This window comes from Mesoplodon densirostris, chromosome 15 (genome assembly GCF_025265405.1).
Source record: "Mesoplodon densirostris isolate mMesDen1 chromosome 15, mMesDen1 primary haplotype, whole genome shotgun sequence".
Classification (NCBI taxonomy): domain Eukaryota; kingdom Metazoa; phylum Chordata; class Mammalia; order Artiodactyla; family Ziphiidae; genus Mesoplodon; species Mesoplodon densirostris.
The window spans coordinates 6458574-6475113 of NC_082675.1; the positions used below are offsets into that span (position 1 = coordinate 6458574).

The following is a 16540-nucleotide window of genomic DNA, read 5'->3' on the forward strand; positions in this document are numbered from 1 at the left end:
ACCTTTACATAGAGAGGTCGTAATGGTCACAGGTGAAGGATAACCAACATGTTGCTACTGGCAGTTTCAGGAGCCACAAAAAATATTACAGGTGTGTGGTTAACGAACAGCTTGACTGATTAGATTTTCCAACGTGTGTGGTTTACTTAGGCTGAACCTTATGAAAATTATTTCACAGCCACACTCCTTTAGGTGTCAAAACTATCAATCTTATAGCCAAAAATCCTGAGGCAAATCTAGGAAAGAAAACACGAATGCTTTTCTCAAAACTGAGAATCCCAAGTTCCTTTTCTACCCTTACTAGATCAGTTCATCCTCACTTAGACCAATATATAATAGTTATTTTTATGATGAGGTCTTTAAAGAAAAAAAATCACAGCTATTTTAAAAGGTAATGATGGCTTTGGCCACCCGGCTTCCCCTCCTGAATAAGTCATTCCTGAAGCCTTAGATGTGCATTCGAGGATGGACCTGGAGAGGGGAGGGGGAGGGCAACAGTGGCCCAGGGCAAAGTCAGAGCCCAAGCAAAGTGAGGAGGCCCTGCCGTCCACACTAGGGGACAACCCGGGCTGGGGGCTGGGGAACTCGGAGCTCCACGCAGAGAGAAGAGCGGGGCAGCAGAGGTGGGAAATCAGTGGGCAGACTGGTCCCATACAAGGGGACGGATCAATAAGTATATTAACAATAATGGGAGCCAAGTTTCCCACCACTGAAGAAAGGAGTTACAAACACAGAAAGAGAGAAACTTAGAATGAACCCTGTGGTGTTGGACTGGAATGGGAGGTAAACTCACAGTTTTCATGTATACACACAGGTACAGAAATAAAGCTGTGAGTGTGTGTGAGCCATGTGCGTGTGTGCATCCTAGAGCTGTCCACTGACAGAGCTGGGAACAGCGACACCTCAGTCCCTGTGGGCACACCCAGAGACCGCATCCTGGCTTCTAATTACCATTCTCCACTGAAGAGAACCAGGTTCCTTGGAGAAATGGCTGATTCCAGAGCTGCATGAGGGAAATTACAAGATGAATCTGGACATCTTGTTATGCAGGAAAGCAAAGAAGCATTCAAAAAATGATGGGAACATGTAAAAAGAAAATAAAAGCCAGCTCCATGGCCTCCAACGGCCAAATCTAGAGCAGGTGAATATCAAAATAAAGAATTACAGTAACAGAGTATAACTCATTGAATAAAACAGGAAATAATTTAATGCACTGAAAATCTGATGAGAAATTGAGTACTTACAGAGTTTCAAAGCACTTCCCCCAAAACATGTACTAAATACAAAGGAAATGGAGTAATAAATTCACAGTGGAGAAGCTTAGGAGTCACTACCTTGAACAAGTGATCCAAGGGAACAGCGCTAGTAACGAGACAAAGGGACTGTGCACCCCGGATGGGAAGCAGCATCACTTCCTGCCCAAGACACAGAACTTGAACCTAATCATGAGAAAACATCAGACAAACCCAAACAGACGGGCATTCTACCAAAATAAAAACCACTGGTCTGTAATAATTTTTGAATGTCCAGGTCACAAAGGTCAAGGTAAGACTGAGAAATTATCCCAGAATGAAGGAGACCAAAGAGACATGACAATTAAGTCCAAAGCCTGATTCTAAACTAGATCCTTTGCTATAAAAGACAGTATTGTCGGAATTCCCTGGCGGTCCGGTGGTTGGGACTCCGAGCTTCCACTGCAGGGGGCCCGGGTTCCATTCCTGGTGGGAGAACTAGGATCCTGCGTGCTGTGCGGCCGCAATTAAATAAATGAATAAATAAATGCCCCCCCCAAAAAAAAAACAGACAGTGTTGGGACGGCTGGTGAAACCCAAACAGGATCTGAGGCTGGGAGGGTGGCAACGTATCCCCGTCCACGTCCCAGGCATACTATGGCAGCGCGGGAGAGAGTCCTCCATGTTAAGAACTACCCCCCAAACGCATCCAAGGATGGCCAGGCAGGCGGTGGACCGCTCACTGAAGTGCTCCGCTCTGCACTGTGCCTCCAGCTTGGGCACAAGTCCGCCACTGCTAAACGGGGAGGGGGGGCCCACTCACCGTTTCAGGGTCTTCCAGGGGCCCCTCCAGCTCTGCGTGCGTCACGATGCTGTGCCCTTTGCAGGCTCGCCACAGCGTCCTCCCGAATGCTTCAGCTTTCCCTTGGTTAACGAGGCCAGACACAAATCTGTAAGACACCAAAGGCTGTGGTCCAGTAAGTGCCGTGAGGATCCCCGAACCGCGGGGAGAGGGCGGCGAAGCCCGTCACGGCTGCCCAAGGGCGGGCGATGTCCCCAAAGCCCTCCGACTGCACAATCTCTGAAATGCTGCATGAAATAGTTTTGAAACATCCTTCTCAGTGTAGACCTGAGCCCATAATTCCGAGAAATTCTTGGAATCCAAAAATAAAACAGGACCTCGTAGCTGTGCCCTGATGTATTAAACTGACCCAGTATCTTTTTTCTTTTTTTAACAATCTAAACGTCCTGTTCTTATGGCCCAATATAAACCCACTTTTAACAAATATCATACCCAGGTAAATGTGAAATGAAGCAGGATTCATTAACAATGATCAATACATTAAAATACAATCATACCCAGATGAAGCTCCTCCTACTTTGCAAAAGGTGAAAAAAAAAGCTGAAATTGAAATGCATTTTGAGTACTTAAGTATGGATATAAACAGGGCATGACTATTTCTTTTTTTTTTCTGCTTTATAACAAATTTAATCAGTTATACATATACATATGTTCCCATATCCCCTCCCTTGTGCGTCTCCCTCCCACCCTCCCTATCCCACCCCTCCAGGCGGTCACAAAGCACCGAGCTGATCTCCCTGTGCTATGCGGCTGCTTCCCACTAGCTATCTACCTTACGTTTGGTAGTGTATATATGTCCATGCCGCTCTTTCGCTTTGTCACAGCTTACCCTTCCCCCTCCCCATATCTTCAAGTCCATTCTCTAGTAGGTCTGTGTCTTTATTCCTGTCTTACCCCTACGTTCTTCATGACAGTTTTTTTTCTTAAATTCCATATATATGTGTCAGCATACAGTATTTGTCTTTCTCTTTCTGACTTACTTCATTCTGTATGACAGACTCCAGGTCCATCCACCTCATTACAAATAGCTCAATTTCGTTTCTTTTTATGGCTGAGTAATATTCCATTGTATAGATGTGCCACATCTTCTTTATCCATTCATCTGATGTGACCCAGTATCTTAAGGCCTTGGGTTTCAATGCCAGCAAGGGAGACAGAAGACGGGCACTGGGTCGATATCAGGTGAAGAGATGGAACTGAATCCCCAACCCCCCCAAAGTTGGGACTCTTGCCCCCCAACAAAGGGCTACACCTTAAGTGAATGGGTGGACTAGAAAAAAACCCACCTTGCAAAGGAGCCTACGAGCAAACTTGTTTATTTCGGCTTTGGTTTTGGAGAGAAGCGGAAGAGTCAGGCAGAGAGAAAACAAACAGAAAAACAAAGAAACTCAAGCTGAGAAATTAACGTAAGATGACTCCAGGTAGGTAGAGTGCTCCCAAGTACCTGACATCCATAAAAATAAGTTCTCTCTGAAAGAATACAGCCTCAAACTAAACGTCACTGAATTCCTACACATAAGGAATAGAGGAACAGCTGATAATAAAAAGAAATCACAAATCACATGAGGAAACAAGTTACCATTAGTTCAAGTAAACAGAGAGAGTGAACAGTAGAAAGAGACCCTTAAAATACGATTAATAAATTAACCAACTCAGTTGAGCCCCTATGTTGCCACCAAACAAAACAGGACTTGACGCTTCAATGACCAATTATTTTAGGCTATGGGGTAACGAAGAATATGGCATAACTGGCATAAGTTCCTTCTTTCCACCTCATTGTACTGAAGGAAGAAATGCCCATCGTATTTAGCTAAAAAGTCAATACAGCTGAGTGAGTGATTCAACTCAACGAATACAGGAGTACAGTGTTTTCTTAAACAAATATTCACTTTCTGTCATTCCATCACAGGCTTTCAGATGGTGGTCGTCCTTCCACTCAGCAGAGCTTGTCTCCCACTGACAAGAAGGACCCACCAGTTGTCACTTACCCTAGTTTTGCTCCCAGCCTCTGCATACAGCTATAGTCCAACAAAGAATCGTTCTCCAAGGGAGGGAATTCTTCGTAAGTGGGCTCAAACTACAACGAGATATGAAATCAAGTGTGTCTCACGGAAAGTGACACTTTAGTTCTCAAGTCATGTTTCCAAACAAGTTTGCAGGGCATATGGGAACTCAGATCTGGATGCCAAGGCCCCAAGGTAACTCAGACATGTAACTCAGCTCTGATAGGTAAAGAGTATAACTTCCCTGTCCCTTATTTGTAAGCTAGTTGAAGACATTTACTTAAAAATATAGTTATAACTTATGTCATTGCCTTAATCCAAGACAGAGTAACTGTATCAGAGGTCACCGCTACAGGAAGTGAAACAAAGTTCACAAGGGACATACTTCTCCCCTCTCGGATACTCAGCTGAGTACTGTACTACTGCATAGGCTGTTCTTTATGCCCATACAGATTTTTTTTTTTACTTCCATTACTCTCAGCAATTTCAGAAGAAAAAAAAAAAAAAACTAAATTTTAGAGTTCGACTTCCACTGTTCAATTTTTTCTCATGATCATAAGATTTTTTTCAACTGCAAACTAAAGCATTTCATGAATAGGAAGTAGTTATGGTTAAAACCAACCAACAAAGGAGAGGCTTAAAGCTTCTTTTAATGTCATATAATCCACCTGAAAGATAAAGCTAAGGTCAAAATGTATCTCATTTTTTTTAAGTGTATCTCTTTTTTTTTTTTTTTTTTTAATTTTTAGCTGTGTTGGGTCTTCGTTGCTGTGCGCGGGCTTTCTCTAGTTGTGGCGGGCGGGGGCTACTCCTTGTTGAGTAAGGAGTATCTCTTCCAATGAGGAAGTCCCCCTATCTCTTTTAAAAAGCAACACCTCTACAGGAGTTGATAACAAAACCTGAAACTTTATGGGAACGAGAATTTTATAAAAGAAATATACTTCTGGGACTTCCCTGGTGGCCCAGTGGTTAAGACTCCGTGCTTCCACTACAGGGGGCACAGGTTCAATCCCTGGTCAGGGGAACTAAGATCCTGCATGCCGCGTGGCGCAACCAAAACAAAGAAAGAAAGAAAGAAAGAAATGCACTTCCTCCCGAGCATTCCAGCACCTGCGCATCGCGCCTGACGAAGGCCTTGGTCACTCGCAGCACGTGGGTGTACTCAGTCAGCTCCAGGAGGTTCTTCCTCAGCCTCTCCTTGTTCTTCGTGACCTCCCTCAGCTCAGCCTCCAGCTTCTGCAACTGCTCCTGAAATGAAACGGCAGCAGGGTTACTTCCAAGTCTGGTTCTAATACTCTCTTCACAGTACCCCAGAACTAGCAGAGGTTTTAAAAAGCCATAATGTATGAGAGTTTGATAGGGATACGAAAACACGCACAGGTTTTTAAAGTCCATCATTTGCTGCTTCATATTAATTCAGGTACCTGTGACGGCGAGCATGCAGATGCTGGGATGACTATGAGTGCCCTACGGCTGGACCCAATCTCTAGTCTCAGGTCCTGTCATTTCTTCCGGTTTCCCTTCATCGGCTTATCCATTACCAATACACCAAAGAGTTTTCCTTTTTCAAGACTACATTTCCTTTTATTTGCAACACAGAAAAACTTTAGATAATCTTTCCCAAACATATTATTCCTGGTCTCTAGCTTAAGAGTTTCTATGCAGCTGCACTTAACACAATTAATTAAGCATAAAAATACTTGAGAACGAACCTTCTTTAACAATTAGTTATATACCAAGCATCCTTAACAATCCTTAAGTATTAAAACAATAGAAGCAGAAATCTGTAAAACAACCCACTGACTCAGTAAAACGGTATTCAAACAAATCACCTGATCTGCTACATTCAGTACTTGTGTTCTGCCTTATAAAAATGATAAGCAGCCAGTAATCACTATATTTGTAATTACATCAAAAGTGACACACCAAACAGGCCAAGCCAGATGACTGCTCTCATCTGACTGTACAGTCCTCTCCAGAGTCCATTCATATACCAACTGTTAAATGACATCCTCCCAGAAAAACAAACAGAGCAGCCAGCAATGGAATGGTCCTAATTACACAGTACTAATTGTTTTAGAAGAGCTGTAAAGGGCTCTAGTCTATTTCCCAGTGTGATGAATTATCAGATGATTAGACCAAAACCTCAAGAGATAATTCATGGGGCGGGGGGGGGGGGGGATGCTAATGCACAAGCCAGTGCTCTCACGGTGGTGGGGGACTCCAGAAGAGGGAATCTCATCTGCTGCCCATGGGGAACCACCTAGCACCTTCACACGAGCTTCTGAAAATTAGAGGGGGAAGGGTCAGGGTGAACTGGGGAGAATGTGAAGGGCACAGGCCTGAAGCCTCGATGACTTGCAGTAGGAGAGGCATGCTAAGGCCTGCACAGGCCCAGAAGTCACATCATATGAGCCCAGATCTCACAACCTACTTCTTGTTAGCCTCTGTTCAATACCACCTGTCTTACATGTTATGTTCTTCTAATATATGCTTTTATTTTTTAACTTATTTGTTTTTATTTTTGGCTGCGTTGGGTCTTCGTTGCTGCGTGCAGGCTTTCTCTAGTTGCAGCAAGTGGGGGCTACTCTTCGTTGCAGTGCGCAGGCTTCTCACTGCGGTGGCTTCTCTCGTTGTGGAGCACAAGCCCTAGGCGCACAGGCTTCAGTAGCTGTGGCTCGGGGGCTCTAGAGCACAGGCTCAGTAGTTGTGGCACACGGGCTCTACAGCACAGGCTCAGTAGTGGCGCAGGGCTTAGCTGCTCCACAGCATGTGGGATCTTCCCAGACCAGGGCTTGAACCTGTGTCCCCTGCATTGGCAGGCGGATTCTTAACCACTGCACCACCAGGGAAGCCCTGTCTTACATTTTAAAAGAAAACCGAATTCCACTTAAAATTTATCGAAGATAACCTGTCACTGAGAATTAACCATAATACGGTCTTCTGCTTTTCATTCCACGGTTTTGAGAAGAAAGGCAGAAAAGCACTAGACAATATAAAGTAAGTGAATAAACAGTCTCTGAGGTTAGTGACCTAAAACCGCTTCTTCAGAAACTAGTTACCTGCATTTCGATCACTTGTTTAAGAGGTGGTGCAGGAGGACTGGTCTCTCCCTCAGGGAGGGGAATATCAGCTCTGTTAATTTCCTGCACCAAATATGCTGTGGAAATCAAAGTTAAACAAATTAGACTCAAAAACTTACTACAGGACATTTCAGTGAGAACATGTGACACCCCAACCTTTCCCAGGTGGTCTAAAAACTAACGTCTAAATGCATAAAATCTTGCCTGTCCCAGCTGACCAACAGGATGCCTTTTGCAGCCTTGTTTCCAAAGATGTGCAAAATAATTCTGCCTAGAGAGACCAGCGTGCGGTGACAAAACAAACAGTAACCTGGATACACATTTCCTGAAATTCCTCACATCCTTCGCTTCTAAAACTCTAGTTAAAGAACTCTGGAGGCACAGCTGCCTGTGCCTCTCCTTCTGTAAAGGAAGCAGAAGGTTAAGGACACACTTGGAAGTGCAGGAATAATCCAACGATGGACCTATAATCGTCCCCACCAGAGCCGTCAGGGCAACCTCCCTGCAGACGCCATTAGGAGGAGATACACATCCATCAGGAAAAACACATCCTCTATCAGTCTCCTCTATAAGGAGGAGACCACAGGGCAGAAAGTCAGGTTCTCCTGAGTCCCCAGTTAGCCGTGATGTTTTAACTTAGGGCAACGTACACTGCCTTCTCTACTTACATTAAAAACTAGATTCATGAAACGAATAATGAACCAGCCAAAAAAAACTTAATTTCTTTAGCTTACATTTTCAATTCCATGAAGCGTTCTTTTCCTTAGGATAAAAGTCATAATACCTGGTAAAGTCATTACCAGATATAGTATTTTGGAGAAGTGTTAACTAGTTATTTTATTAGAAAGAGAGAGAGAGAGAAAGAAAAAGAGAAAGAAAGGAAGGAAGGAAGGAAGGAAGAAAGAAAGAGAGAGAGAGAAAGAAAAAGAGAGAGAAAGAAAGAAAGAAAGGAAGGGAGAGAGAGAAAGGGAAGGAGGAAGAAAAGCGATGATGTCTTACCCATAAGATAGCAAAGGAAGCACTGGGTTTAAGAGCTTTCTGGAAATGGATGTAAATTTTTTAACCTATTTTTTATACCTAAATTTACCTGAGAGTTCATTTTCTTTTTAAGTCTGCATTCTTTCTGAAACAGTCTAAGCTACAGGAAGTCCTGGACACGTCTAATGTGTTGTCCCTCCTGTCCCGCCTTTGAAAACTCATTCCAAATATACGACCTGTCCAATGACATATATATATGGCAAGGATGGGGATGTGGTATCACCCTACCCTACATGATCCACACAAATAACTGGGGCCTCAAACAATATGCAGAGGACTAGACTTCAGATGACTAACAGGTTTCTTTCGATCTTAAAAATCCCCAATTAAAAAATATAAAACCCACAATAATTAACTGCTATTAGAAATCATTCCAAAAGTCATCTTCTCTCCCCTCCTCAACACTCTCACTCCCAGGTTTTTCTATTCATCCCTCTAAAAACAAATTTGGTACTTTAGACAATTACTGGCATCGTTCCGCTCTCTCTACTTCAGTCAGAATTTCAAGGTTTGAATTGATAAAGAATATTTTATTTTAGGCTAAGACGTTAAAGGTTTTACGGCTGAGTTTTAATGGTTAACAGTCAGAGAACACTGATCTCTGCAAAGGAAGCCCTGAAAAAAAGGAAATTATCAACCAATCTATCTGCCATTTCCTTCCTCCCCTGTTCTCTGATATAATTTTAAGTAATATATTAACATGTATACAATGTTTTTAAGTTATAATAAATTACAAGGGATTGGCTAAATAAATTATAGCACATTAATACCATAAAATACTATGCAGCCATTATAAACAATGATGAGTCAATCTGTTTATTGACATGAAAAGATGTTAAAGTACCATCAAACGAGAAACAAAGCTAATAACAAAATAACCTGACCATTATGTACGTAAATCCTTACTTTTATAGATGAATAGTAAAAAAGTACATAAACCTACATAATAGTGAATACAGGAATGGTGAGAATATGGACGACTTCCTTTCTCCTTTCTACGTGTCTAGATTTTCTCATTTTCCTAAAGTGAACAAGGTTTACTTATATAATGATAATGATTCAAGTTATTAAACTAAACTCACCCAATATTCGCTCCAGTTCTTCACACCTCTTCACCTCACCCACAAATTTCCTTTGGAAAGAACTTACGTTCTGGTTCAGCTGAGAAAAAGACGAAAATTTTGCTTTGAATTTTCTACAATTTAAAAATAAATTCGAGTTTATAAATAAAATATGATAGTCAAGGGTTTGGGGGGGAAGCACATCCTCGTATACTACTGAATAGGAGGATAAACTGACACATCTTTTCTGGAAAGCGATTTGGCAACTGTTACCAAAAAAAAAGCCTGAAAAATATCCTCTGGCCCAGAAATATCCCATGAAGAAATTCAACCTAAAGGAACAAACTATGGATACTGACAAAAATTTATCTCAAAGAGCATCAACCTCAGAGACAGAGAAAAAATGATTAACAGTGGAAAACTGGTTAAAGAAATCACAGTCTATATCCACACTGTGGAACACTACTCAGCGGTGAAAAGGAACAAACTGACACATCAACATCACAGAGGATGTTCAGAAACATGATGTAAGTGAGAGACACAGAAGACCACATATTGTGTGACCTAGAGGCAGAAAGTAGGTTAGTGATTGCCTGGGTCTTGGGGTAGGGAGGGGGATGACCTGTAAATGAGCATAAGGGACCTTACTGGGATGATGTGACGGTCTAAAACTGGATTGTGGCAATGGACGTGCTACTCAGAAAATTTTCTAAAAACCAACGAATTGTACACTTGAAATGGGTGAATTTTATGATACACATCAATAAAGCTGGATTAAAATTATGGTTCAGTAATATAACTGATTACTATGCACTTATTAAAAATTGTTTTAAATGATGAGGTATTTGATTATATTAAGAATTATTATTAAAATTTTTAGGTACGATAATGATATTGTGGTTATGATTTTTTTAGGGTCCTTACCTTTTAGAGATACTTATTGAAATATTTATGAGTGAAATTAGACATCTGGGATTTGCTTCAAAATGATCTTGTCTGATGGGCGGGGTTTTTGGGGGGCTTTTTTGGACCACACGGCTTTTGAGATCTTAGCTCCCCAACCAGGGATCAAACCCGGACCCGGCAGTGAAAGCGCCGAGCCCTAACCACTGGACCCCCAGGGAAGTCCCGCCATTGGTTTATAATATGGGTCCACAGGAGTTCACTGTTCCCATATACTCTCCCCTTTACTTAACATCTTATCAGGACTTCCCTGGTGGCGCAGTGGTTAACAGTCCTCCTGCCAATTCAGGGGACACAGGTTTGAGCCCTGGTCCGGCAAGATCCCACATGCAGCTGAGTAACTAAACCCATGTGCCACAACTACTGAGCCTGCGCTCTAGAGCCCACGAGCCACAACTACTGAGCCCCTGTGCCGCAACTACTGAAGCCCGCGCACCTAGAGCCCATGCTCTGCAACAAGAGAAGCCACCGCGATAAGAAGCCCACACACCGCAACGAAGAGTAGCTCACCACAACTAGAGAAAGCCTGCACGCAGCAACAAAGACCCAACGCAGCCAAAAATAAATAAATTTATTAAAACAAAAAAATCTTACCATATAAAGCTTAAAACCATAAAAAATTGTAAAACAATATTTAATAAAATGAGGAAATTAGTCATGCATGATTTGTGTGTGAAAAAAGACTAAAGATATTATCAGTGTGGCTCCAATTATCTAAAAATACCTCTGTATGTACATTTTAAAATATTATTAGAGGGATTCCCTGGTGGCGCAGCGGTTAAGAATCCGCCTGCCAGTGCAGGGGGCACAGGTTCAATCCCTGGTCTGGGAAGATCCCACATACTGCAGAGCAAATAAACCCGTGCGCCACAACTACTGAGCCTGTGCCCTAGAGCCTCCGAGCCACAGCTACTGAAGCCCGTGTGCCTAGAGCCCGTGCTCCGCAACAAGAGAAGCCACCGCAATGAGAAGCCTGCACACAGCAATGAAGACCCAACGCAGCCAAAAATAAATAAATTTATTAAAAAATAATAATAATATTAGAAAAATAATGTTTGATTGGACAGTATGAACCAAAAAAGTAAAGTGTTTGTTTCTAGGTAATGGGATCATGGAAATTAGTATCTCATGTTTCCCAAATTTCCCACAATGGACGTATATTACTTTCACAATTTTTTAAATTACAGTAATCATTCATGTTGAGAGGCATTTGGGGCAAGAATTTTACCTTCACTCTGTGCAGCATTATACTGGGCACTCTCAAAAAGGAGAATTAGAAACAGCTTGGCATGAAGCTGCTTGAACAGCCTGAGAATGTCTAACCAAAAGGCTTAGTTCTTGTTCAGTTTTTGGAAATTTTTTTTAAAGCGTTAACCAGAAGAAAGATAAAAATTTGAATTTCACTTCTGTTTGTCACATTCGCACTCATTTCTGGAAGTCATGTTAATCCAAAGTAGTAACCACTTTCGAGTTCCTAATGATTCAGACACAATCTATCTCAACAGAACTAAGAGTGAGCAGAGGAAGCTACCCACCAAAAGCTGTCTATTAATGACATGACTTCTCAGTTTCACTGTCTTTTTCGTCAATATCAAACACTGACTCAAAGTGGACACTATGGTTCCACACATAGAATCTTCACGAAGAGGCAAATGTCTGTGGCAACAACACACACAATTGGATCTGACATCCGCCGTCACCATCTTACACAGTATGTTAACTGGTTTCTTCTGTTGCGTGGTTTCTTTTATCAAGTTTTGCTTCTATTTTCTTTTTAGGGAGGCAAACAGCACCCTTAATTCCAGGCTAACGCTATGAAGTACGTTCGTTCGTTCATTCATTCATTCATTTATTTATGGCTGTGTTGGGTCTTTGTTGCTGCATGCTGGTTTTCTCTAGTTGTGGAGAGCCGGAGCTACTCTTTGTCACGGTGCGCGGGCTTCCCATTGCAGTGGCTTCTCTTGTTGCAGAGCATGGGCTCTAGGCGCGTGGGCTTCAGTATTGCAGCATGCGGGCTCAGTAGTTGTGGCTCGCAGGCTCTAGAGTGCGGGCTCAGTAGTTGTGGTGCATGGGCTGAGTTGCTCCGCGGCATGTGGGATCTTCGCAGACCAGGGATCGAACCTGTGCCCCCTGCACTGGCAGGTGGATTCTTATCCACTGTGCCACCAGGGAAGCCCTATGAAGTACATTTTAATGCAGATTCGTTTTAACACTAACATTTAACCTAGAAAAACCAGCAGAGGCTGCCTGGTGCTGTTGTGACTGGTATCCACGCCACCCATCTTCCCACTCCAGCAGCTAACGGACAAAAGGTGAACGCTGTCCCCAAATTCCAGACCCTTAGAAAAGTGAGATGGCCTTGCCCTTCACTGAGCCCTACTGGTGAGCTGAATAACCTTTCTTTTCCAGGCCTTCTCTTTGGCTGTCACTACAGAAACCCTAGCCCTGCCTCCTCTCCTTTAGAAGGATCACTAAAAGGGAAGGCAGAAACGCTCCAGCCTGTGCAAATCAGAAAAGACAGACGTCGGGGATCCCACCTGGTGAGCGCAGTCAGGAAGAAATTCCAGAAGAGAGCAGAAAAAGTGTCAGGTGACAGCTTTCTGCACTAGCACCTGTGCTGCTGGACAGTCATCCCAAAGACAGACAGACAGACACACACACACACACACCTGAGTTCTGAAAACCTAGCATCACACAAAGAAGAGCTCATTTTAACACGGCAGCTTTGTTTTACTTCTGGCAAAAGATGACCTGCACTTTCTTTTTCTTTCCCCAATTTTCAGTTTAAAAGAATCCCAAGTGTCCTCTACTACCCAATGTAATGGCACTCGATGAAACTTGCACCTTTGCGGTAATTAGGGTGTTTGTTCAAACCTCTAAGATTTAAGCTTGATTTAAGCCTCTTGGCCTGAGTACTAACAGGATGGAAGAAATCTACCTGTTAGAAAGAAGGAAGCCCATTTCTCTCACAGGTGTTTCCTGAATCTTTCAGGTGCTACTCAGTCACAGCTCAGCACAGCAGCACCTGCCAGGAAAGTGGGCACCGCGTGCTGAAGCCCAAATGGCTCCAGAAACCAGGAAGAGCTGGGCCTTCTCTGCAGCCTCGCCTGCCACTCAGGAGTTTCTCTCTGACCTGGCAGTTGCCTTGTGAGGCCAACCCAGGGATCAGTGACACCAGATCTTGGGTACGGGTGTTCCCTCCTGAAACTAAGGAGCCCTCAGAAAGACGAAGGGAAACCAGAGGAGATGAAAGCTGGGTCCCAGGAAATAAAATGTTCATTCAAGTGAATTCCAGTTCAATTAGCAAGGTCCTGCGCTTCATAATCTCCCTGTCACACTGCTCTTTCCCTTCATGGCACTTATCACAGTTCATAATCAGAGTGTGTCTCTCCTACATTGTGAGCAACAAAAACACAGGGACTTTGTCCACCCTGCTCACCCCTGAGTCCCCAGCACCAAACTCAGTGTCTGCAACAGAGCAAGCACTCAATGAAAGCTTGTTCATTCATTCCACAAAGGCATACTAATGCCCACAAAGTCAGGGACTGTACTCAGGAGTCAGCAATGAACAAGGCAGGCAAGGCCCTTACCCCACACCCCGGGGGGGGGCGGGGGTTGACAGTCCACGGTGGAGACAAACGATAAATAAACAGATATATGAACAAGGGTTTATTACTACTTGCTGGGGAGACAGGTCCCATACAACAAATTCTGATTGCACTCCAACTCCTTCCTAGGCAGTGCTATGTACATCATCAGGTATCAGTGAACAAAAACGACAAAAATCCCGCCCCTCGGGAGCTTACACCAAATTCATTCCCAGTTCAGGCTCCTGGCTCTTCCAGTTCCCTCCACCTGGGACCTTGTTCCCCCAGATCTTCCCAGGGCCGGCTCCTGCCCATTCAGGTCTCAGCCCAAGAACACTTCCTCAGAGAGACCTCCCTGAGCACCTCCAACTGAGGCACTATCTATCTCATCACCCCATTTTAGTTTCTGTATGGCAAACATATTCCTGTTTACGTATTCATTTGCTTAATATTTCTCCCGTTCCCCCTGCCCCGTAAGTTCCAGAAGAGCTCCAAGAGGCCTTATCAGATTTGTTCTCCCGCTTAGCCCAGTGCCTGGCACAGAGTCGGTGCTCCGAAGCATCAGATGGCACGACCCGAGTGGACGAAAACGACGCGGAGCGTTCCTAACTAACCCGGCCTGGGAGGCCGCGGACCAGACATTCGGCGACCCTGGGCTCGGGCCCCGCTCTGCGGAAGCTCTGGCCGGAAAGTGGACCTCAGCTTCCCCGTCTGGGAAATGGGCGCCCAGGCGCCCACGGAAAGGAGGCCCGAGCGAAAGGCTCGATGCGGGAGTTCCGCGGGCAGGTGCGGCCCACGTCTCCCGGGCGACACTCACGTCTCGGAACTGGACCAGGCCCTTCTCGCCCAGGGCGCTGAGGCACTCGTAGGCCGTGCCGGACTGCAAGAAGAGCTGCGCCAGGCACATAGTCTCGCTCCGGAACAGGGACCCCATGGCTGGCCGGCCCGCGCCCCCGCGGGGCCCGACGGGCGGCGGCGGCTCCGGGCCGCGCGGGCCCGCACGGTCAGCCGGGGCGGCCCGGAGCTCGGGCTTCTCCTGCGGCCTGGCCGCAGCCCCGCACCATGGGACTCCGGGCTGCACCAGCTGCTCCTGCTCCCGCTCCCGCCGCCGCGGCCGCCGCTCCAGGGGCCGCCAGAGCCGCCCTCGAGGCCCCGCCCCCTGGCTACAGCCGGTTCCGGTTCCGCCCCCCCCCCGCGCTCGTGCCCACCCCGCGCCGGCCGACCAATGGCGCCCGGAGCTGCGGACGACGGCGGCGCAGGCGGCGGGGCCAAACGGCGCAAACCCGGCGGCAATGCGGGGGGGGTCACGGAACCTGTCCGGACTCCGACCAAAAGCTGCCACTCGCTCCGCTGTTCACAGCTTTTTAAAAAGAGTTTTACTGAGTTTACGTGCCATAAAGTTCACCCGACTAGAGTATACAATTTTGTGATATTTAGTAAAGTTACAAAGTTGTGCAGCCACCGTCGCGATCAATTTTAGAATATTTCCATCAACCCCAGAAGGATTCCTCCTGCTCGGCTGCAGTCAATCCGCTTCCCGTCTCCAAGCTCCGGGCAATCGCTAAACAACTTCTTCTCCATAGATCTGCCGGTTAGGACATTTCCTATCAACAGAATTACACCCTGTGCGGTGTTTGCAGCTAGCTCCTGCCGCTGGCTTTTCTCTGGGGTCCTGGCCTGTGTGCGGACCAGAAAGCAGGGTCTGATGCCAGGCTGTTCTTGCCTTATACGCTCCTGCACACAGCAGCTACAGAGATCTCTGGCAGGACGAAAGTGGGATGTGAGCCTACTGAAAATCCTCTGGCTTCTCCCACCGCGTTCGGAGTAAAATCCAAACTTCTCACTACGGCCAGCAAGACCCCACCGGGTCTGGCCTCTGCTCTCCACAAGCCCTGGTCTCCACCTGCCTGCCCTGGGCTCCCTTTGCTCTCCTACTCCTGCTTTCTTTCTCTTTCCAGGTGGGTGCACTTGAACTTGCTGACCCCTCCCCTGTCTCTGCCTAGAATACCCTTCTCCCAGACCTCAAAATTAGCTCCTACAAGTCTCAGCTCAAATGTCCCTGCCTCTGAGGGGCTGTTCCTGACCAGTAGCGGGACTAGCCCTTCCACCCCACTCCACCACAGTCCTGTTTTATTTTCCTCGTAGCACCTACCACTGTCTGACATTATCTTCCTTTATTGCGGGTTTTCCCCCACTGGAATGTAAACTCTGTGGACAAAACAATGTTGCCTGCCATTTCAGTAAACAAAGGATGTTGCAGCCATCAAGCCCTCAGCCACTGCAGCTGCCCCCAGTCGTTCACCCTGAGGGGATTCAGAATGGAGAAAAACAGGATACTGACCCTAGATAGTTAAGATGTGTATCAAAGGAAAAATTTCCATGACCGCAGACTCTTGTATCTTCCCATACATAGAAAAGCACTAAAATCCTTAATTTGTGATGACTGTTTTTTTTATGATTAGCAGTAATCTTTTGATGTTCAACTACTTTTTTTTTTTTAAACAAAAACTCCTAGCTCTTCCTTTACCTCTTCCAAACAGCTCCTCAGCTATCTGAGAGGCTGCCTTCCAGAGCTGTAGTCCTCAGTAAGATCCCCGAATAAAACAGAACTCTCAACTTTCAGGTTGTGGGGTTTTTTGTTTTTTTGTTTTTTTCAGTCAACAGCTCCACTGGACAAGGGACACTGTCTTGGCATCTCCAGTGCCCAGCAC

At 45.3% G+C, this 16540-nt stretch overlaps 1 protein-coding gene across 2 annotated transcripts in view; it reads right to left on the reverse strand.

The window, feature by feature from the left end:
* ATP6V0A2 (ATPase H+ transporting V0 subunit a2) overlaps positions 1 to 14977 on the reverse strand; it is a 35208-nt gene extending 20231 nt beyond the window's left edge. For both annotated transcript variants that reach the window (XM_060118807.1, XM_060118806.1), the window contains exons 1-6: positions 14647 to 14977; positions 9301 to 9379; positions 7160 to 7257; positions 5208 to 5345; positions 4083 to 4171; positions 2056 to 2182 (exon numbers count right to left, since the gene is read on the reverse strand). In XM_060118807.1, coding sequence (XP_059974790.1) covers positions 2056 to 2182; positions 4083 to 4171; positions 5208 to 5345; positions 7160 to 7257; positions 9301 to 9379; positions 14647 to 14763 — 648 coding nt within the window. In that variant the 5' untranslated portion in view covers positions 14764 to 14977. The remainder of the gene's footprint in view (positions 1 to 2055; positions 2183 to 4082; positions 4172 to 5207; positions 5346 to 7159; positions 7258 to 9300; positions 9380 to 14646) is intronic.
* Positions 14978 to 16540: the final 1563 nt, after the last annotated feature.